The 24,262-nt window shown below is 39.3% G+C and overlaps 1 protein-coding gene and 1 long non-coding RNA gene across 2 annotated transcripts in view; both read left to right on the top strand.

Annotated features, from left to right (window-relative positions):
* samd12 (sterile alpha motif domain containing 12) overlaps nucleotides 1–8,802 on the top strand; it is a 145,494-nt gene extending 136,692 nt beyond the window's left edge. The window contains exon 5 of the mRNA XM_008422740.3: nucleotides 1,072–8,802. Within this exon, the coding sequence (XP_008420962.2) occupies nucleotides 1,072–1,103 (32 nt within the window). The 3' untranslated portion in view covers nucleotides 1,104–8,802. The remainder of the gene's footprint in view (nucleotides 1–1,071) is intronic.
* A 622-nt stretch (nucleotides 8,803–9,424) lies between these two features.
* LOC103472887 (uncharacterized) lies at nucleotides 9,425–21,333 on the top strand. Its single transcript, XR_014089822.1, has 2 exons — nucleotides 9,425–10,168; nucleotides 20,968–21,333. It is a non-coding gene; the product is annotated as an uncharacterized LOC103472887 (long non-coding RNA).
* The last annotated feature ends 2,929 nt before the right edge of the window (nucleotides 21,334–24,262 follow it).

The raw sequence follows: 24,262 nt of genomic DNA, 5'->3' as shown, positions 1-24,262 counted from the left end.
CTTTTGAGTAATTTTATTGTGACGTATCGTTTCTTTTGCTTTTCTTTTGCACTGAATGAAAAACAAACATGTTTTAACCAAAAATTCACCATAAACAGACACACAGCTGCAGTTTTTGTTAAAGTTTCAAAGAAAGAAACTGATTTTTAGAAATGTTTCTTTAGTGTGATTTAGTTTTGTAGTTACGACGGAGCATTAGGGCCAGACTAAGAAAACATAAAATGTTTATAATAAAGTCTTGCAATAATAAAGTTCTAGTTTTACCAGAATAAAGTCAAATTAACAAGAATGAAGACATACAATTATGGGAATATTCATATTATGAGAGTGAAGCTAAAATAATGAGAATAAAGTCGTAATGTTGAATATTCTCATATTTTGACTTTATTGTCACACAAATTTACCCTTAAAAATAATTCTTTCACAATTAATTCATAATATTTTGACTTTATTCTCATTTTAATGACTTTATTCCTGTGATTTTATTCTTTATGCATAGTGTGGCCCTAATCCGCCGACGTAATTTTGTAATTATTTATCTGAATTATTCAAATTTTGGATGTTAAAATACCAACATTTCCACGTAACTTTATATTTTGGTCCGTCAAATGATGTAATTCTTAAATATCAATTCATTTTTTTAAACTTACTAAAAATTTGTTTTTAAATATTTAATATGAAATATAAAAAATATGAACACATTTTAATATTTTTAATATTTAAATATTTTTTCGAAATTGAATATTAAAAATATTCAATATTTTAGTATTTTTTTTATTTTTTAAATATAATTTTTTTTATATTTCAATTTAAAAAAATCTTTTTCAACATTGAATGTTTAAAAATATTGAATATTAAATGTGATCAGTTGATCATTCAGTTAAATGATTGATCAGCACTTCAGTCAAATACCTTTTCCTCCTCTTGAGTAATTTGTCACCACCGTTACCGTAGTAACAGTAAGTTGGAGTCGTCCTGCTCTGGTTCTGCTGTGTTTTCTTCCCGTTTCCTCCAGCTGTGTCGTATTTCTACGGTTCGGTAACGTTTCCCCTCTGCTCCGTTTCTCCGCAGCGTCTCTGGAGTGCTCTCCGTCTTCGCCGTAGACGGACGGATCAGGCCCGACGCTCGCCGCCTCTCCTCCTCCTCACATCCACCCAGAACTTCCTCCAGTCGAAGCTCCTCACCTCACAGGTCCGGTTCTCTCCACAAAGACCGATCCTGGAATAGAAGACCTTCCTCTTTCTGTCTTTTGTCCCGCTGCAGACGTCCTGCCGTCTCTTTTTGGCCTTTTTCAGTCCAGTGCTTCAACTTCCTTCAAGCTCGACTGAGATTCTCACAGACTGCAGAGATTTGCACACTTGATTCATGAAGGAACATTTATGAAGGAAGTTTTTGCACCGTTTAATTTGTAGCTGCACAATAATTTCAGCGCGTCTCCGTCCTGTGTCCGTCTGCGGCTCTTCCTCCTCTGCTGCGCCCTCCTCTTCCTCCTCATCCTCAGAGTGATGCGTTTTACGCCGCCGCCGTGTTTTGTGCTCTGGTCTCTGTGTGTCATCCTGTGAAACGGCCCGTCACAAAGTGTTAGATGATGCGTGGTGAAGTGTCCATGTCGCTTTCTGCTTTTTACTCCGTCTGTGTTCTGAACCGTGAGGCTGGAGAAAAAGGTTCTGGGGTAAAAAACGGGCCGGGTCGCCCAGGTCAGGGGTGTCCAAACTGCGAACCAAAAACAATACAGTTTGATCCTCTGACTGTTGATTTGTGATCAGATTAAAACGATCGGAAACATAATTTTCTGACAGGAAAATGTAAAGTACAACAAACTATTTGACTTTTCATAAATAAGCTTCAAATGGAGGTAAAAATCAAGAAAGAAACTGATTTGGGAAATTTTTCTTTTTCTTGATTTTGTTATTTTTTTGTTACTTATACAAATTATTTTCATCCTTAAAATATCAAAATTTCCACTTAATTGTATATTTTGGTTCATCTGATGATGCAGTTTTTAAATATTAAATGATCATTTGATCAGTTACTCAGTGAGTAATTTTTTTACTAAACGCTTTTTTACTCTGACTTGTGTAACTTTTTGGACAGTTACTTTTTCCTTTTGAGTACAATGTTTGGTTCCTCTGCCCACATCCTGTTCTGATTACTGAAAATTAATTTATTCAATTGAAAACTAGTTGTAAACATTTAAAATCTACCGCAGCAGCGTCCTAGGTGCAGTAAATTTCTGTCAAAAAACTCAGACATTTTGAGAGTACTCTGACAGTTTCTAGAGAAATTGAAGGAAATTTCTGAGCTCCAAAAGCCAGAAAAAAAAAATGCTGAAATTTTGACAATGTCAGAAATTTTCTACAAAAAACTTGGAAATTTCTGAATTTCAGCTGTTGAAATCTTTCTAGAAAAATTCAGAGATTAATCAGAAAATTTCTGAAATTCCAGGAGAAATTTTCCCCTTTTCTTCATGCACTTCTGTAGAAACCTCTGTCATGTTCCAGCTCTATAACACACAACAGAATACTTCATTTGCTCGACTTCATTTCACTTTTGATTCAACAGTTTCTGCCCACGTGGCATAAAGTTTGGACTCCCCTGATCCAGGAGGGAAAATAATTCGAGGGAGATGAAAGTGCAAAGAGGAAATTCCCTCGTCGTCCCCAAAAGGATTCTGGGAGTAAAATTAATTTGTGGATCGGGAAGAAAAGAAGGAGAAGCGGCTCTGGGAACGAGGAAATGTTTTGACTCGAGATCCTTCACTCTAATGAGGAGAGGAAGAGAAGAAAAGACGTTAGAGATGACAAAAGAGGAGCCGCTTTTTCATTTCCTCTGCCTCGTATTGCTTTGTCTGCTTCTCCATCGCGGTGCCTGGAACTATTTTTAGAAAAGTTATCTTCAGAAAGTGTAGCCGTGCTGCGAGCCGACGCTCGTCCTGCTGTTATTTGTTACTCGTTAAAACCAAATACTCGGCGCCTCGCAAAAGTGTTTGAACTTTGTTGTTTTGTCATTTTCAAAAGCTGAAACGTTTGGATTCAGACGCACAAAGTGGGAGGAACGTCTTTATTTACAGATAAAAGTCTGAAAAGTGAGGACGGCGAGCAAAAGCCACCAGAGCCGAAATATTCTGCAAAAATGAAACGTAAGAATCTGAAAAGTGTGGCGTACACCTACAGACTCGAATGTTGCACATTTCTAGGACAAATATGTTGGCAAACTTGAATTGAGACAAAACTAACTTGAAAATAACTTTTCAGAAAGATGCAGGAGCTTAATTTCAGTCAGTAATCCCTGGATGAATTATTGGATGAATATTAATTCCAATAATTGATATTGATGGAAAAGTTCCAGCTGATTATTTCACTTCCAGTAAGTAAACTCCCAGATTTTAATGTTTTCTAGAAAATTTCAGTTTTTGGCAGAAATTTGCTCCTTTTTTCTATTTACACTGCAAAAACACCAAATCTTACCAAGTATTTTTGTTTAGGTTCTAATGCAAACATTTTAGTACATTTGAACTAAGACGAAACTAACTTACAAGTAAATTTTCAGCAAGAAATAGGAGTTTTATTTTAGTCAATAATTTATTAAAACTGATAAAAAAAAAACGTATTGGTTTCACTGGCAGATTATTTAACTTATGAGGAAAATGTTTTGTTATAAGTTAAATAATCTACCAGAAGAACTAGTACTTAATTTAATCAATGTTAAGGAATTATTGACTGAAATAAACTTTAATTTTTTGCTGAAAAGTTAAGATTTTGTGTTTTTTCAGTGCAGACTAAAAGAGACTTATTACACTGCAAAAACACCAAATCTTACCAAGTTATTTTTGTCTATAGTTTCTAGTGCAGATATCTGAGTCCACCTGAAATACGACAAACTAACAAGCAACTTTTCAGTAAGATCGTTTGTGCACATTTTTACTAACTGGAGCCATTACATCTTGTAGCCAAGAATTACTGACTTAAAACAAGCGTAACTATTTTGTCTCAGTTCAAGCGTGCTAGAAACCAGATATTCTTGGTCGGATCAGTTCGGCGTACGCCACACCTCAGATTTAGTCAAACTTTGTGTTGGTTTAAAACCTGAAACTCTGAATCTCTCAGCTGCGATTCGACAAAAAGCCAAAGGGGAAAAAATCCTTTGCGAGGCGAAGCGTCGTTCAAGTGTGATCAGTAACTTTAACCTGTGCTGTAAATGTGAACTACGGCCACTCACTGTTGATATTATAGGCATTTAAACTGCATAGAGAAGCACACGTGTCTGTAATGAAGCCGAACTGTTAACTCCTTCTCCTCTAAATGTGTAAATACGACATGTAGCCGCCGGTATAACGGCGTCAGACAGACGCTCTCATCCACGCCGACGTAGCACGAGCTGCTTCTGTTCAGGTTTAAAGGTTTTCATTCGTAATCAGGTTAAAAATCATCGCCAATATGATTTACAGAAAAATGTGAAGTACAACACAAAGTATTCATCTTTTTATAACCCAGATTTAACAAAAGGTAAAACCAGGAGACTTTTACTGAAAAGCCAACTTTGCTGCAGCCAAATCAGCCTTTTCTTTTTCTTAAATTTGGACAAATACAGCGAGCGTTTTGAAAGAAAGCGATGCAAATCCTGCTGTTGCTACTGAAGATGAATTTAATCAACTGAGCACAACAGAAACTAAAAACTAGATGTTTTCCTTTTATACAGAAAAATTTACTACGGCGTATTGGGGCCATTGTACAAAAAGAAAAAAAAAGTAGTAAATTTCTGTCAATTTTGAGTGTAATCTCGAAAATGTTCTAGAAAAAATAAGGACATTTCTGAGCTTCGAAAGTCGAAGATTTGCAAGAGAAAAAATAACGTTGAAATTGTCAGAAATTATTTCTAATGCTGAAAAATGTCTAGAAATTTTCAGGCAGATATTTGCACTGCAAAAACACAAAAGTCTTACCAAGTATTTTTGGTCTGGTTTCTAGTGCAAATATCTTTGTGCACTTTAAAAAAGACTAAACTAACTTACAGGCAACTTTTCACCAAGAGATATGAGCTTGTTTTAAGTGAATAATTCCTAAATATATGTGAAAAAGTTCTAGTTTCACGGGCAGATTAGTTAACTTATAGAAAAATTTATTTTTAAATGCACAATAATCTGCCAGTAGATCTAGCACTTTTTTTTTTTAAATTATTGACATGACAGCTCATATTTCTTGGTAATTTTTTCATATTTCACTGCACTAAGATATTTGCACTAGAAACTAAACCAAAAATACTCGGTCAGATTTTGTAACACAGCGTCGCTAAAATCCCTGTCACGTTTTGGACCTACAATAAATATCTTGGTGATCTATTTGCTTAATTTTAGGTTGTTTTTTCATCTTTTCTTGTCCTGTGAATACGTTTGAATCTGCATTTTTGGCGCACGTGGCAAAACATTTTCACAGCCTGGTCTACAGGAAGCGGGACGCCGCCGCCGGGACGCCGCCGCCGCCGGGACGCCGCCGGGACGCCGTGCATTTAATGGGATTTCATTCGTCGCTCAGCCATTCGTGTCTCGCACAGCGCAGAGATGTCTGCTGATTGGATAGTATCGATCAGTCCTCCTGGACTGTCGGGGATTGCAGAATCCTCCAGGAAGCGTCTGAGCGTGTTGACTGGCCCGGAGAGTCGGAGCCACTCGGCTAAAGCACAACTGGTTATTTCACAGTTGGGGGGTGGGGGGGGGAGACGCTGCGTTCGTGTGTTTCAGCAGGAAGGGGAAAAGCTCAAATTGGAGTTTCCCCCCACTGGCTGATTCCAGGCTGGGAAAGTGTTCAAAACGAAAGTGGAAAACAGAGATTGATGAGGGGAAATGCTTCTGTAAAGCGAGAGCTGATCCAATCTGTTGAGTTATTAGCAGCTTGAAGCGGTAATCTCATCCGACACGTCACTTCTTCCAGAGTTCAGTTTGTTTACGGCACAAAGATTCACCAAAAATTACCATCCTTTGGTAGTTTGCATGAAAAATCCATCTGGTCCATATCAATTAAACAAATTATCTCCCATTCATCCAGTTTAATCCGATCAGATTATCAATAACCAATTTATTCCTGCTTCAGTCGTATCCAGTTTTCCACATAATGCCAGCTGGCTCAAGGTTATCTAAGGAAGCCCAGCTGGTTGCGTCAAGTCGTTTATCCTGAGTAACCATGGCGACGGCTTTACCTTTCCCGACCAGAACCAGCAAACAAGGATGTAAAATAAAATCTGAAAAAATACAATCACATTATGTGACAACATGTCAGAACTTAGTCTCAATATTTAAGTGCAAAATAATCAGCTTGTTGGCACAAAATGGCGGAAATGAACGACGTGAGTCGGGATGAAACCCGACGTGGGAAGAACGAGACTCCATTTTTGCTGAGGCCTGAAGGTTTACAGCAACGCAGCAAGAGGAGTTGCTAAAAACATTTTAGGTTTTTTTCTCATTTTAGTTGTTTATGAAAGAAACTCTCAAACACTGACGGTGATTATAAAAGTCCTTATTGTTACAGTGCCGTTACAGAGTATTTGCTCCCTTAAAGATTATTTCAAATCGGAGGTATTTTAGCTGATAAAATATAAATCAAAATGTTTTCCAAATGTTTGTTCATCCAAACCAACCAAAGTGAAAAAATAATTTCCCCTTGAGCCTCATAAGTGTTTGTGATAACCGTTTTGTGTCATTGTGAAATAATTCTGTCTCCCTCTTGTTTTTATTCAGCTACATGTTACGGTTTTCCAGTGTTCGCCTCCTGTTTGAGATCCAGACTTTGACTAGGCCGATTCAGAATCTTTATTTTTTAACTCTTCAGACTCACTTGTGGTGTTCTGCTTCAGATTTTCTTCTCATCATGAGTTTGTGTAAATTATCCAGGTCATAAACCTGATAGCAGTCCCACACCATGACTCTGCCACCACCATGTCTATCTGTAGGTATGATGGGTTGTTTGTTTTTTCAACCAATTGCAGCAGAACACAAAAGTTTGGATCAGATTTTTTTCTGGTAGATGTGAGACGGATCAGTGGATTTAACTTTGTAATGCTCACCTTGAACGGGACCTAAATTCACATTTTGTTTAGCTTTTGTATTTCTATTTGTGTCCCAACTGCTTCTAAAAACAAATCGAGCTCTTAAAAAAAAAGAGAAAAAAGAACTCAGCTGCTTTTTTTGGTAATAAGTTTGTTTTCTGGTATCTGGAAAATTAGTCATTTCAAAAACCTTCTGATTTTATCATCACAAATCTGCAGCCTGTCACCTACCAACCCAAGCTGAGCTCCAGCACATTTGGTCAGCTGGTTTTATCACTGTACAATGGCTGCTGGAAAAGACACGTGTTTTGGTTGTTGACTTATTATCCAGAAGCCACTCGCTGCATTCTTGTTAATTGAGCAGAAGGCTCTACTTCTGCTTTTCAAAGATGTATGCTTGTGTAATTGCACAGCTGTTTGCCTCCATATTCAGTGCAAGTGTAAACGTTGAGTTGGGGGCGTGGCCAGCAGCAGCTTATTTGGATTTAAAGTGACAAGACGCCACAAAACAGCTCTTTCTGAAAGAAACTCTAAAACAGGCAAGCAAAATCTCGTTATCTAAGAATGATTTTATGCAAAAATGCAATGAACATGTTTTGTGCAGCCATTGGACTGATGCGAACCCGTTGAAGAAAGCCTCTTAGTGAGGCCTGCAGAGCTGCTCTGACCTCCTGGATGAGTCGTTGATGTCCTCTGGATGTAATTTTGGTTATTTTCTCTACTTCTGCAGATGTTCACCACTGTTTTTTGATCATTGATGTTGCCTTAGAAGTAGCTTTATTTATCTTTTTGCATATATTTTAGGTTGTATTTAAGTTATTTGTTGATTCTAGTCATCTGTTTGACCTGGTGTCACTGTTAAAATTAAACCAAGAAATTAAGATTATATTTTCACTTACAGCCAGGGTTGGGTTGATCAAACTTTTTTTCCCCATAATATATGAAATCATCATATAGGGAGCAAATACTTTCTCACAGCTCTGTATATTAATGTAATGGTTTGCAAAAAAGAGCAATTTTTTGTTCCAATACAATCAGAAGAGACTGAGCTGAATGAAATAAAGTATCAGTACCTGATGTGTTTTAGCTACTTTGAGTTATCCAGGTGTGTTTTTCAAAAGATAACACAGAAATTCAGATTATTCTCGTGCACAATAGCCGTGTATCAACCTGATCTGCAGCCGGGGTAATTTCTTTATTTCTTGCCGTGCTGCAGATTGTTCGCTCCCTCCTCACAGGCTGCAGAGTAGCTCCTCGTCCAGAGGCATGCTGGGAACTCTGCCACTGTGTTCCTGGCTCCGACTTTCAGGTATAACCAGCTCGAGACGTAGCCGCTGCGCCGAGGTGTCCAGGAACCTGCCTGAACCGGCACACTTTTCCTAACACCCTCCAAGACATTTGGCACCAAGACGCTGATACGTGTTAAAGAAAGCCAGAACAAACCTCATGTTGCACAATATGTCTCACACACACACGCGCTCGTATGTAAGGCATGCACAAACAGACACTGTGCGGGACTTACATAAACAATACATTCTCAGTAGAAACCCAACGCTAGCTATGCATCAACAAAACTACAACCTAAAGCGAAAAACTGAAGTAGGGTTTCAGTTTGGGCCTTGATGGCGGCATGTTTCCGTTCTGTTGTTTTAAAAAGGCATGTGAGCGGCTGGCTCCCCGCTGATCTACATGTAAGGTGCCTAATGATGGATATCAATGAGAATACTGATGAGTATATTCAATAAAGTCATTAATCTCAATGTATTCCGTTTACTGTGCTTATTCTCATGTGACTTTGCACACTGTGAGGCGTGTTTGTGCTTAGCATGGAACAAAATACAGATATCTGCATCTGTACTTTAACTCGTTAATCTCTGGTGTGTCACACTAACAGCAGAGATATTTTGGTAACGCCGACCGAATGTTGGCGTTATTGTAGAAAAAAAATAAAATGAAACATTTTTGTCAGAAAACTCAGATTTTGAGAGTGATCTAAGAAATTTTAAAACAAATTAAGAAAATTCTGAGTTCCAAAAGTCAAAGATTTGTGCAAATTTTTTTTATTATTATTTTGATATGAATGTCAGAAATTTTCTAAAAAAACGTTGGAAATTTCTGAATTTAAAATGTTGAAATTTTTCTAAAAAATGTCCAAGTTTTGTATACAATTTCTGAGTTGCAGGTAGAAATTTGCTCCTTTTTCTCTATTCTACATTTAAGTCTACGATTTTGGCCCATGTGGCAAAAAGCTTGGACTCCTCTGCTCTAGGTGGAAACAATTCTGGGTAAATTCCTGTCAAAATTTTGTGAGTAATGTCAGAAATGACTTGAGTCATTTCTCGGATGGCTACTTTTTACTTTTACTTGAGTAAATATGTCACTTGAGTATAATTTTTGGGAGCGCTCCCTCCTCTGACAAGCAGGCTGTCTGGAGATGGGGGGTTTAGCAGGGCAGTGGGTTGTGGGACTGCTGAATGTAATTGTCTGAAAATTGTCTTCAGGCTCTTCTGAACTAGACCAGCCAGACAGTGGAGTACTTCCATACATTGACCTATAAAACCCATTGTCTTCATGAAAGATGCAGACTGTAAAGGAAGTGACTTCTAAAGCTGGCTGTGGATTTTGGAGGTGATTTATTTTTATTTATTTATTTTGGAGTTGGTCTTCATCCAGAAAATGAATAACTAGGTTTTTAATAATACTAATAAAGTACACCAACACTTCCTGGCTGGCGGTTGAGTATCAGTGCCTGTTACTGATAGGATCTATCAAGAGTTTTAGCAATCCTTCCTTACCTTGGTCATGTCTGAACATTTTGTTCTTCTGGACTCCATATTGACTCTCCACTTGACGTCACTCTCTTCGAAACTCGGCCCGCTCCGCCATGACAGACGTTAAAGTCCGTCTAAAAACAGACATTTAGTAGCCTAATATCGGTTTTTCATAGCTGATTTAACTTTAAACTGGCTACGAGGTCGGCAGCATAAACAGACAAGGATACAAACCAAACTTGTTATTTTATTTTCTGAATTTTAACGAAGAAAGATGGCGGCGATGGATAGCAGAGGTTACACAGGCAGCCGTTAATCGTTTTGATTGGCAGCTCTCGGTGTAATCACACGTTTACAAGGTAAGAAGATTAATAACGTTCATAAACTTTATAAGTAAATGTGATTAGAAAGTTGATATCCAATATTGCATTGCACAGAAATTAGCGTCTAACCATTGGTAACCATGGAAACAGTGCCGCATTGTTATGTAGCCTAGCATGTATGGAAAAAAACTGGTTAGCATCTCGTCTGCTGTACGTTTTTAATGGCGCTCCGGTTTAAGAAGAAATGCTGTTCATGACATAGTGATGTGAATCATGTGATGTGAATTCGGTCAAAATCATTAATTAGATCAACACGTTAGGAGGAAGGAGGTATGGGTCGGTTTCTAAGCTATCTGTTCAAGCTTCTGTAAATACTATGAGCCCCAACCAGGTGTGTTACGTTCACGGAGAAATTAGCTAGACTCGAACAAGTAGAAACCATAAATAAACAGACAAAAGCAACTTTGGAAAACAATTTGAGTCGCTCGGTTCAATACTCCTGAGCCTCACTTCCGACGTCCATCATGGCGCCTCGAATGATTCAGTGACGTAGCTGCGAAATGTTGCAGTTCTGGAATTACACGATATCTTCACATTTGATTTTTCTCAAACCTTTGAAACTTAGTTTATCTTTTTTGGTGCCAAAAAAAAAGCCCTTGGATGTTTCTGTTACTGTGATTGGTTAAAATTAATTAAACATATTAATTAACATATAGAAATATTCTAAATGCTCAATTTTATTATATGAAAAGTCAGATTTATAGAACATGAATATATCTGTGATTAGGAAAGAAAAATCTGTATTTTTACAACTTTATATTTTGAATTGTGAATCTGAGAAATATGTAAAACAATAATTAAAAAAAAGAGAGCACCAGGACCAAACTTTGGCATAAGTGGAAAGCACAATGACAGCTTGAATTCTGGATAATAAAATGAGGAGGAGGCAATCAGTTCTGTAGCTTGGAGACTTAACAAACTAGTAACCTATGGAAGTATTTAAGAGCGCACTGGCAAGCCTAGTCTGCCTCTAATTCATTACAGAATGCTTGTGACAAAAACTCATCAGTACTACTTTTTCTCCCAACTACTTTTGTCACCAAACTAACTTACTTTATATTAGCAGGTTGTGCAGTTTTTGTGCAAGTCTCACTTTTTTCCACATAATCAGGCTGTATTTTAAGCCCTCTTGTTGTTGTCATTTGGCAAAAAATGTTAAAACATTCTGGAAAGCAAGCTACATCCTCAGCTGATAATTGTGGGTAAATATGTAGTGATTCATGGGCATTTACTTTTAAGAGGGGACAATAAAAGTTAAAACTCTGGGAGTTTTCTCTGCAGTTTTTGCTCCCTGATGGGCCATGTTTGGTAAACCTGTTGTCTTGCTTTCTTGTTTATCGTAATGGAGAGAAGGTATGATAGCTTTTTGGTTGTAATGTTCACCTTAGCTGACACATATCCATCCTTGCAAAGGTAGAGCAATACCTGGTCATAGCAGGTGCTTTATCATCATTAATTGTGACCGAAAAGGTTCTTTTTTGCCCAGAAAAAAGCCTTTTTTAGAATTACTTACTCACTTTGAAAAATCATTGAGGTTTTCTAAAGGTAAAACATGATAAGACGACCTTTTAAAAAATGGTTTTCTACTGATCATGAGTTGACTTTTGCTATGCCAATTTAAGGTCTCTGCATCATAAACCGAGAGCCTCTGAGCTCCCGGTTAATGATGCTGAGCGTTACCTAACTAACTTTTATGATGTGCGAACACATAAGAAAAATAAAGGAGACTTGATTTAGAGGACAAACAGATCAGCCAGGATGCTACATTAAACAGGATCTGTTAAAGAACCAGAACTGGAAGTTTTTATAGTTTTTGATCCCGGCAGTTCCACTGAGGCAAGGTCAGGTGGTGTGTGTGTGTGTGTGTGTGTGTGAGTGGGGGATTAGCTGGAGAGCAGGCGTGAGGGATGAAGAGAAAAAGAGATATGACAGAAAATCGCTTGCAGACAGTCCCTGGCTGGCCTCTGCTGAGACTCGAAGCAAACCCTGTCAGCACTCGGGGCTTTTTGGTCCTGATCAGAAGAGATTCCCAGAGTTGCTGTTGATTTGTGTTTGTTTTCTCTCCTTCAGTTTTTATTGCAGCTTTGATTCTGACTATCACTCATTCAGTATGTGGCCAGATCTGACAATCCATGTCAAGTTTACTTGTATCGAGCACGGCGGCTCAAAGTGCCTAAAAACCATCAAACAGTAAACAACCATGAAGCAGAAATAAACACTGAATTTAGCCGAATATCATCATCAAATATGTTGATCAATGTTCTAAGAGGCAACTCTAAACATGTGGGTTTAAGTCTAGTTTTAAAGCAACTCTGTTTCAGCTGTTTCTGAGTTTTCTTGAAGTTTGTTCCAGATTTGTGGAGCATAGACGCTGAATGCTGATTCTCTGTTTGGTTCTGGAGATGCAAAGTAGACGCTAACCAGAAGGTTGATACAACAACAGCCGTTCAGTGATTTATAACCTAACAACAGTATTTTATAGTCTGTTCTCTGGGCTACAGGGAGCCAGTGTAGGACTGTGGAACTGGATGATGTGCTCTAACTTCCTGGTTTTAGTCAGAACACCAGCAGCAGCGTTCTGGATCAGCTGCAGCCGGAGGATTGATTATATTTTTAGGCAGCCCTGTGGAGACACTAGCTGTGTTCCCATTACAAATGTGGGCAAAACGTTTAGTCATTTAATCCTGGAAATGTTCTTCACCTGATAGAAGACTGACTTTGTAATATTCTCTGTGTGTGCCTGAAGGTTCAGGTCTGAGTCCTGATTTTGGGCCGTAATAACCGAAACAAATGTGTGTGACACATTTTCCAGCTGTGGCTATTTTTATCTAGTTTCCCCTCTTTATACTTTATTTCCTCTTTATTTCTCCTTTTCTTCTGTCACACCCGACGCTCTGCATTCCCATCTTCCTCCGCCGCGCAAACAGGCGACTGCATGAATTAAACATCTGAGGCAGGGTACACGCTGGTTTGGGGATGGGGGGGGCTTCGACCACACACCGTGTGTGTTTGTCTTTGTGAAAGTGTGTGTGGTTCTCGGCACTTGATACCGAGCAGCGGGAGTTATCGCATCTCCTCGTCGTTCAAAGCCAAGCTTCTGGATCTCTGCGCTCTCCAAGTTCCCTCATATCTTGTTTTCGCTGATTGCCTTTGATTTCGCTCTACATTTTCTGCTTCCAATCAGTTGTTGGTGTCAGATGATCTTTTTTGCTGCTTTTCATCTTGTCCCGTTCTCCCGTATCGGGTCAATACAGCTGGTGTGGAAACCTTTCACTGCAATTGATCTCGCCTGGTGTGCAGAGAATGCGCTGCTTGTATCCGTGTCTCTGTGCGCATCTTTATCTCTGTGTCTGCAAGCAACAAAAAGGAACATAAGTATGAACATATTTCTGCAACACTGTGCATCAGAGGGAGCCTCTGTCTGCTAAAGGGAGCTTATCAAACAGTGCGGAGTGTTGATTCAGTCAGGAACAAGCTAACATCATTCAGGGTTCACTCTTTACCCTTCTGGCTGTGTTCTCATTTCAGACGTTTCATCTGTCTTTATCTCACCGTGTTTAGCCATGACCTGCGTCGGCAGGGTTTTACCCGGCAACGTCTCTGAGTTAAAGGTTTTTCTGTGAGAAATGATGAAGTCGCAACGCATTTAGCTCACATTATGAATGTTTTCACGGATCATAAACACCACAGCTGTTATTTTAGTAATCTGACAGTTGAGTAATTGAATAGAAAATTTGATCAAGTAAAATGTTGGTAAATACTTCTACAACAGCAGTATCAAAAATGGCTACCAACATCGGCTCAAATGTTCATACTAACAATTGCTTGTAGTTTGGAAAATTAACCTGTAACAATAATAGCACACTTTTTAAATGGACCAAAAACGACACAAAAATCAACCAATCAAGTTTATGTACGTAGCACATTTCAGCAACAAAACGGTTCAAAGTGCTTTATATCATAACAACATAAAAATACAAAGTCAGAAGACACCACATAGTCAACGATTGGGAAAACCTCACGCATTACATTTTGCCAAATGCCATCATTACACATCGAAATGTTGGTTAATGTTTCATTTATTATGGTTCATAATCAACTTAAACAGCTGGGTTTTTAATCTAGACTTAAAGGACATCAGTGTTTCAGCTGTTTTACAGTTTTCTGGAAGCTTCTTCCTGATGTGAGGGGCGTGTATGCTGAATGCTAAAAGTATATTCAATTTAAGCAACAGGTTCACAAAGATACTTATAAAAAAATACCTATCCTGCAGTTTTTATTTTATGTATTCATCTTCAGTCAGTTTAATAGTTGAACTCTCACTTTACCTCACTTTTGTGTTTATGTTAGTGACGGGATTTGGCTCCTCCGTCACACACAGAAACATATATGCCAGCTTTGTACCGCCGGGATGGTGGTAAATTTATGTCCCGGTTCGTCCATAAAGCAGCCGGCTGTGCACTGTCTACAGTATATCTGAATGTCTCCGCTCTATCTGTATAAATACACCCGCCGCGCTCTTCGCCACCATTTGCTCCAAACCAGCCACCAGGCAGCAGCTCGGGGAGGAGAAAGCGTCCAATGTTTCATGAACTGCACCAGTTAATTTAAGGATGCTTACTGATCCTCCGTAAAACGCTAAAAACCCGGACATGACCAACAATCAAGGGAAGCTCGGACTGAACTTGAAAATCGTACGTTATGCTAACACCACTTAGCTTACGTCAACAACTTATAGGTGGTAGTGAGAGCGTTGCGCAACACATATAATCACTCAGCTGAAACACGGTGCAATAAATAATAAAAACATAATTTAACGAAGCTACAAGGCAGATAATTTGCCTTGAGGAATTTTAATAATGAAGTTACAGGAATCATTACAGCCGTACTATGCAGCTTCGGTTCATATATTTCAGTGAGAAAAGCTTCAGGTCTGCAGGAAAATGCTTTCAGGACAATCTCCTGTGGTGGCGCTGCTGAGCCCGGAGGACCACACAGAGACACCAGATGTGCTTTTCCCAGCTCTTTTCACCGTTGCATGTGCAGCAGGGTGACATGAAGGACAGGTCAGGGTTACCGTCGAGTTTCTGTGACGAGTCAGCTGCAGCAAGAGGAGGGAAACCAGACGGTGAATGAGCTTTATGTGCTAATCTGAGTCCGATTTGGTTGGTTTTAAGGTTGTAGGCATATCTGTGTGTCCTCCACAGGTAGAGTGAAATAAATGTTCGCCCTCTGTGGTTCCCCTCTGCACTCGGCAGTGATGGAACGTGCCTGATCCCCTGCTGGGGAGCCAGAACCCGGGGGCCCTTAGGCGCCACTGAGGATGGAGGGCTGCTGTGAGCGCGCTCATTAAACCAGCGCTGCGCCCGACCTTAATGATATCCGCCGGCTCCAGTCTTTACTCCTTGCCCCTGCTCCTATCTTTCTCGCTTTTCCCCTTCACCTCCCCTCCAGTCGTCCTCCTCCTCGGCCCGGCGCTCCGTCTCTTTTAGGGAGAGGAAGTCGAGCACGTTTGGTGGCGTTGGAGGGAGAGGCGCTCCGCTAATGAGCAGCAGCTCTGACGGAGCCAAAATGGCCGACACATTTCTCACTCCTCCTCTACCTTTGTGAGCTGCTGACTTGACACACAAAACCCAAAATATTACCAACTATTTAGTGGTCTAGTTTCGATTACAAATACCTTAGTAAACTTTAAAAATGAACTTACCATCAACTTTTCAGCAACATATTGAAGCTTCTTTTAAGTCAATAATTTCTTAATATTAAAAAATTGACAAGTTTGACCAGATTATTTCACTTAGAACGAGACATTTTCATCATAAGTGAAATAATACATTGTACATTAAAAAAAATCAATATTAAGGAATTATTGACCTAAAACACGCTCCTGTATCTTGCTGAAAAGTTACTCTCAATCTCATTACATTTCATTGATAAAACCCATTAACAAACTGTTAAGTGTCTGCATCGACAAGTTCTGCTGAAAATTAAATATTTTAAAACTCATCAGTCCCTCCAGGATTTTGATTGCGTTTGTGATGTGATTTATTTTTTTCTTTGCAATCGAAATCACTGATTTTGTGGAGCAAATCTATAAATATCTGCAAGAAATTTAGCAATATTTGCACTCATATATGATGCAAAATATGACTTCGTTACTCGTCACATCTATTACAAACGAAAGCTTTCCGTTGAGTAAAGCCGAGGTAGCAGTGAAGTCGGCGTAAGAGATACTGCCACCTGCAGGTTGGAGTTAGCATCACTTAAAATGCTTTTGAAAACGTTTGTGGAAAAAGTTTCAATAAACGATTATATGTTGCGATCTGATGAATGCGTGAATTTCTGAGATCATGAAATCACGAAAAAACACATTTTGGTAGCAAATACATAAGTGCTTTAATGAAATTAGTAAAATAACATTTAGTTACACAACTCTTATCTTTAGCTTTATTCTATGTGTCTCTTTGGACTATAATGGGCCATGTAAAAAGTTACGACGGGCCGTATTTGGCCCCTGGGCCTGGGGTTGGACCCGTGCTTTAGAGGATAAAAAGAAGAACAAAAAACAAAGAGGGAATGATGTAACAAGTTGGCTTTAGTGGGAAATAGTCGTGTTTTTGTTGTTGTACATGACTGGAAGAGTGAAGCGTGCGGTGGAGCTGCTGTCCTGGGGGTTTAACGTGAAGACCTGTTTGATGGCATCTGTGCTTTCATCCTCGGTCTGGATGAGTCAATATTCATTTAAAGCCCTTTCATTCTTCCTTTCCCCACCTGTGCAGGAGATATTTGAAGTCGGGGGACGTTTCCAGTAAGTGGGTGAATGATTAACCGAAATATCCTGGAACCGGCAGCTCCAGCGTCACTGGTTACATCGACACAACCCGATGACAATCATTAAAAGAAGATTTATGGTCAAAAAAATATGAGAAATGATAAAAAAATATGTTCTTTGCCGTACAATTAGCTTCTGTTCTCACAGAAAATTCACAAGTTTCACAACATTTGTATAATTCATGACTGCTGCAGGCAGTAGATGAGGGGAACAAACAGAAATACTCCTCCTACCTTGTTGTGCAACCTTGTATGTGGGTTCTGGTTAACCATGGATCTGCTGGGAAAAAAAGTTATCTGGCAATCAGTTTCAAAGCCTTATGCAATCATTATCAGTACGTTTATTCTGTTTTTTCCTTCAGTTCTTTTATGTTGCAGTCAGAATCCAACACTTTTTTTTTTGTCCAGAAAACAAAAGCATTGTTTGAGAGATTGTTATTTTGCAGTTAATGTCGCATTTTGTCTGCACATTATTATTATATTATAAAAAAAAAAAAAGTCAAGGAGTGAGGGTAAACAATATTTTGAAAGTATAAAATACCACACAGGTCAGGTTATTGAAGAGCAGAAATGAAGCATCTTTTCCCTCGAAGAGACAAAACAGAAACTGCGGTTCTGTTACAAATATGCAAAAAACTTTGTCAATGATCCGCTAATGTCAAAAAGAGCACAATTTTGCAATGACTGTGTTTCTGTTAAATAAGGAACACAATAAAAATCACACTTGACTAAGTTTGTTCACTTGATAATTCATTAAAAAACATAATCCTCCAACTACTTCCTGTTGCCGTCTTCTTCATGGTTTGCGCCAGTGGCAACTTCCGGTTACGGATCATGTGACTCGTGACTCGTATTGCAGTTTTGTGGCCAGAAAAATTACGTCATTTTAGCGCCAAAACTTTCTAACGAAAAAGGGAAGTTTTTCCAAATTGTTATCACTTCCATATTTTGTACGGAATTTGAACTGTAATCGATAGTTTTCAACATTTTATAGCTTTAAAAAGGCAAGAGAAGTTATTGTGAGAGAAGCTGTTAGCCTCGGAGATATTTTAAACTGAGTTTTGCTTCATTAATAACATTTTTACCTGTCACCAGTTTAAAATTAACGCTTTTTAACATTTCATGACAGTCATTGCTCCAGCTAATTCTGAACTGTTCTGTTTAGTTTCTTTACCTAGCATATATGAATAACTACTGAGGATAATAATGATAAGAAAGCGTTGACCTGCTCAGACTTTCTCATCTGCAGATAAAAACATCATGTTTACTTCAACGATGAGCCAACTGGAGCTTTTTACAGTGCTTAAAAAACAGCTCAAACTTTACAACAGTAACAAGTGACGCACGGCGTCGGGTCTGATTCCAGTTAGTCCTCGACTCCTCTGCAGCTCAGGCTTTCAAAATGACCAAAGAGTACAAAACCGCGTCCTTGCCCAGTAAATCTCATTTCAGTCGGGGCCACAGATGGTACAGTCAGAATTTGGCTGGACAAGACTGTGAACCCTCGGACCCAATCTGCTTTGGGTCAACATTGGCAGCTGGTGGTTGACGCTTGATGTTTTCTCAACTCTTCTTCAAAATCCTTTTTTGAGTCTGAGTAGTTCACTGCTTTCTTTCCCCAGAAGTAGCAATGTTTAGCAAAATGCCATATCCAGGAAAGAGGTTTAAAACCGATTTTATTTATGGTTGGTGAAAGATCAGCGTTCTGTGTAAATAAATAATACACAATTGATGAAGTGGAGTTGTGTAATATAGCAAAAACATTCAGGTTTTTTTTTTTTTTTAAGTAAATCTGCTTGTGAACTAGACCCAGACTTCTGGTAAGGTACTGATTACACATAGCTACTCCATAGAATCACAGGAGTGACGATGCTGACTGGATCCACAGCAGCAGCACAATGTAAAAAACGAGCCACGGCTTGAGCACAGGAAGAAAATCTACATCGACGCTTGTTTTTAAAAAATTTCCTGTTGATTACTTTGATGTTTTCCCCATTTGGCTATTTTCTTCTAACCAGTCTGACGTTAAACGATTCAGATTTCTTTCTTGGCGTGAAATTGCTTTCATCTTTCTTTCCAGGACTTGTCTTTGAGCGAACTGTTGAGTCTTGTGCATTATTGCCCCGTTTTGAGGTTGTAGCAAATATTATACAGCATGTCAAATATGTATTAAATGTTTTTCTTTCTATGAATATCAGTGCAGTTTTTGACGTAGTTTTCCCAGAGAGAGAATAAAAGCAAATCTAAAATTCTTCCGCTAATGATGTGCAGTTTTCTTTAGCTGCAGTTTGTTTGGTGACTACTCAGGAATAAGTGTTGCTGTAGCAGCAACCACATCTTTATCGTCTTATCCATCACCTTATTATCTTATTCTCCATGTAAAGACTCTTTAGGACACGTGTGTCAAACTTAAGGTCCAGGGGCCGAATTTGGTATGCCGTTGCTTTTTATGTGGTCCTCTAGACTCCAGAGGGACACATAAATAGAATTTAACAGTTGTGTGTTTTTTGTTTGATTGAGTATTATTTTCCCAATCAAAACAATCAGTGTTTATCTAAACATTGACAAATTACATCAATCAGTACCTCCAGTTTTTGGCAATTCCAGAATCAACAGATTCCCACAATTTTTCTGCACTAAAACGTAGCTGTGATTTTATTCCAATACTTCCGCAAAAATTGTTAACTCCCAGCTGCAGGTGGCAGTATTTCTCACTTCTACTACACTTCTGCGTCCGCTTTACTCAAAGTCAAGTTTTAGTCCGTTTGATGTGGCAAGTAACAAATTTGCCGTTATACATGAGAACAAATATTGCACAATTCCTTTCAAATATTTTTACATTAGCACCATTGCAAAAGAAAAAAGACAATCACAAAATCCTGAACTGATTATTGTAAATATTATTCAATTTTAAAAAGTACTTATTGAAATCAGAGACGGCTATTTATTAATAGTTTTTAAAAAATTAATAAATCTGGCACAACATTTATAATCTTGATTTGACCCAAAATTTAAATGAGTTTGACTCAGCAGCTGTAGACTCTAGTCATATTGATCTTCATATTTATCTGTAATGGAAATTTGGATCTGAAAAGTTTGGGAATTGTCTCTCTATCTTTGGTAAATCAGGGCAGCTTTTGCCTAATTTTAGGGCCGAACAACTAATCAATAACAATATATATATCAATAGACAAGTGGTCAATATCAATAGATGAACAGATTTACTGAACTCCAATCTGGTACTGCAGAGCATTCTGGGAGATGTAGGCAGAGGAAAGACTTAAGCCAATCAACCTTTCACAGCCAGCCAAGCTAGGTTGGTGGAATCGACTGACTCGCTCACTCGGTGGTTTCCTAGCAACACACTCACTGTTTAGTTACCTAGCAACAACCTATGAGCAGCTGGCACAGCAGCAGTTTATGCCTCATAGCTACTTAGGAATGAACAACGGCGTGGAATAAAAACGAAAGGTCACGCCACCAGTTTGGGAGAATTTCAGATATTTAAAATAAATCAATAATTATCAATATTGACTGAAATGAAACTCTTATATTGTGATATGTTTTTCAGCCGTATCGTCCAGCCCTACCTCATTCATGAAGCAAATTAATTTAAAAGTCTTTATTACAAGCAGACACACTAAAATCCGAGAGATTCTGATTAAAAATATATATTTTAATTGAACTAATTTGTTGGACCTACATCAGCTTTGATCTGTTGATTGAATTTCTCCGTTTTCCTCGGCGTTCGATTCGCTTTCTGTGGAGCTGCAGGGACCGACTGGGTGTGTTTTTCATGTGCGCTCACTTTGTGGATCTGTGTGTGTGTGCGTGTGTGTGTGTGTGTGTGTATGCATGCGTGTGTGTGTGTGTGCGCGTGTGTGTTCACTTGCATTTCTCCCTGTGCGTGGGAGAATAAGGACTATTTCTCTTTCGTATGAAAGGTGCAGAGTTTGGACAGGTCGGGACGAAAAAGGCCTGCATGATCTCGTGACCACTTCCACACACAAACACAGAACCGCAACCTGGCATCGGTTGAGGCGAAAGCGAAGACATCCTGTCCTCACCTGATCTGGACAACAAGGGCGACTTTTTCTCCTCAGCCTTCACAATAAAACAAAATGACAAGTATTCTTCTATTTCCAAGCGCCAGCGCTGTGGAACGCTGGCAGCTGATTGGCTCGGAGGAGATCTGCATAATGTGTGGGCTGAAACTGACTGTGAACAATAAGCGTTTCAATGCAAACGGGCAGTTTAAGATCTATGGCAACCAAACAGTGAATAAACAGCGACTCGAGGAACAAAAGTCAGTCTCTGTTCCCGTCTTTCAGCTGCAGTTAAATGTCTTGTTGGCCCACATTCTGTTTAAAACATCACAATCTGGCGTTTATCTCTGAGTCGGACTCGCAATCACAAGATGCGACATTTCCATGCTAAAAAGAGCGCTGAAATGAACGGTGACATCACTGTCTCTGCTCTGGCAGCCATTACTTGAAAGCTCCGTGGTGTTTCTGTTCAGCGCCGGGACTGATTTATTGATCGAGGCTGTGTGTGTGCAGGCCCGCTCTGAGGGATGAGGAGGATTATACATCAGGAGTGTGATGCTGTTGACACTCCTGTCGCCTTTACAGCACCGACATGCCAAGGCCTGGACGCCTGCCCAGCCTCACTGCGTCCGAATGTACAGAGGAGGGGAAAACAGGCAAGTTTGAGAGGTCAGTGGAGGAGTTTGGATGTGAGGGAGAGTCAGGCTGGTTGGGAGTTTCTGCCATGTTTTGGTGGTTGGGGGGGAGCATGGTGGGCCAGCTGGCTGCCTCTGGTTCCAGCGCTGCCCCCTGTGGGTATCCGGCAGACTCTCCCCCACCGCTACAGCTGGGATCTGCGTGCCAGAAAAGACAGAGCTCACAAATGCGCAGCTACACACAGACGAACACATGCATGTCGGTCTGGACTGCAGGCCAAAGATGGGATGTGGAGTCGGAGAGCTCAGCTGTGCAGCTTGGCACCGGGCTTAATTAGAGTTGTAGAAGTTGTACAACACTTCTTAAGAGTCGGTTTAGTCAGGCTTAACCATTTCTAAATATTGATATTCTTAAAATCCTCTCTGCAGTTCTTAAATTCTTACTTGAAAGATTAAGTAACAAGGGAATGTTAGTGAAAATACTAAAATACTGCTTCAGAAAAACCTCAGATTTTTACTCTACCTTTAAATCTGGGGTATGTAACCTTTATAGATGTTTTTATTTTATTTTATTTTTTCATATTTGATAAACTGTCACCATGTCGTAACAGTTTAATATGAGACAGATAATCTGTAAAAAAGATTGATTTCCTCCACTTCCTTCCTGAGCTACTACAACCAATCAGAGCCAGGGGGCGGGTCTTAGTGCTGTCATGCACTCCTGGCTCTGATTGGTTAGAAGGCAGATGAGATAAAAACATTTTTCCCACAGATTCTGTGTCATACCGTACATACCAACATAGTGACAGTTTCAACAAATATGTAAAGAAAATATTTTACAGCTTTAAAACTGTCTCTATTTTCAGCAGTATAATCTGATCATCTGTGAAAACATTGAGCTCCTCTGCCTTCTCGCTATAAACTTGCTGCCATGTGCACAAATACACAGCAACCAATCATAGCCGGGCGTTGGCGCTGTCAATCATCCTCATGTACGCAACAACTGGTTCATCACAATGGAGTCTGATTAATGGACCCAGCTTTGCATCCTTTACATGCAGAGAACAGGAAACATGTTTTAAATACGTCTCTACGGTACTTTTCCATATTACAACGCAACATGAGTGATTTAGCAGATGAGGATGAGTTGGAAATCTTTGCACATAAACTTGGCAACTTTTCTACTTCTGTTAACATATTAGCTGTGTTGGTTTTCATTCTTTATCCACTCGTTGAGTTTTTGGTTATATCTCTGTGTAAGTGAGTGTTGGAATGAAAACTTGTTTGTTTTAGCCAGACTCTCTAAAAACCAGCGTTTTCTTAATGGAGAGAGAGAAACCCATCTCTAGTTACACGTGTTCACAAACATTAAAACCGCAGATCAATGTTTAACTCAAACCTTCTGAGTGGCTGAGGAGCAAAGTCGTATGTTTTCGACGGCTCTGGTGAATGTTTGGGACAGCAGGAAGACGAGGAATGAGGTCATGCGTTTTGGAAAGCAGGAGGTCCAATTTAAGGGGGTTGAAGAAAATTACAAATCGCTGTGAGAACAAAACGCTGGTAAATCAGAGGAGAGAAGAGGTGGAGTGATGTTTTTCTGTGCAGCCTGTAATGGCTGTCCTTTCCTTTTTCATGCATGTTGGGCTGCAAGACGTTTTTACCGTTTGGTTTTATTATGCATAGAGAAATCATTTCGTAATGAGAGCTAAAAAAAAAAACATATCAAAATCTAAAAACTCAACGATGAGCATTTGACACTATGGATAACTATCTATCTCATCGTCACTACGTTTAAAATTCCCATCAATCACAAATATTAAAGTAGGTTTCTCCTCTGTATGGTTATTATTCACCGTTTTCCTGCCGCTGGAGCACTAATTATGTCGACCACTTCCACTGAGATTGTCCAGGAAGTTTTGTTGGCACGTAGTGAGCTGAGTAAGTTTTAATCAACCGGATTGGCCTTCCTGCATGTTGCATTTCTCACACACTTGGACGTAGAAGCTTGGATAGGTCTGGTCCTAGCTGATTGCTCTTTATCAGACTCCAACAGATGAGTGGAGGCGAACGTGGCTGAAGAAAGTCATTTTAAATTTATTTGTGCTCTTGTAGTCCAGGGACAATAAAGCCCGTCGTCTGCTGCTGGGGCTTTAGCCACCAAAAAACAGAAACATCAGCTTCTGAAAATGACTGACAGCGCTGCAGAGAGCAGATCAGAAACGACAAACTGCTGTGTTCTTTCGTAATCGGCATTAATGAACTGGTACAAGACATACAGGTTTTTAAATCTACAGTAAAAAAAACTACCACTTAACCTTTTGAAAACCCTTGAAAACCAAAGACGTGCTTTCATCTCTTCAGAAGCATAGAGAGCTCTGCCTGATTACCAAGTTCGGGTTTGTTTTTGTGTCTCCGGTTGTCCGTAGCAATGGACTTGTCAAGGCAGATGATGACGGTAACTGCAGTTCATTTCTTCAGGGAAAGTTCCCAAATCTGAAATGACGAAGGAGCGAGTCTGACGACAACATTCAGTTTGAGATGTAAACACACAACATGCT

Source organism: Poecilia reticulata, chromosome 11 (assembly GCF_904066995.2).
Source record: "Poecilia reticulata chromosome 11, P_reticulata-male-v2, whole genome shotgun sequence".
NCBI lineage: Eukaryota > Metazoa > Chordata > Actinopteri > Cyprinodontiformes > Poeciliidae > Poecilia > Poecilia reticulata.
Note: the sequence above shows the minus strand (reverse complement) of the source record. Positions and strands in the feature narration are given on the sequence as shown.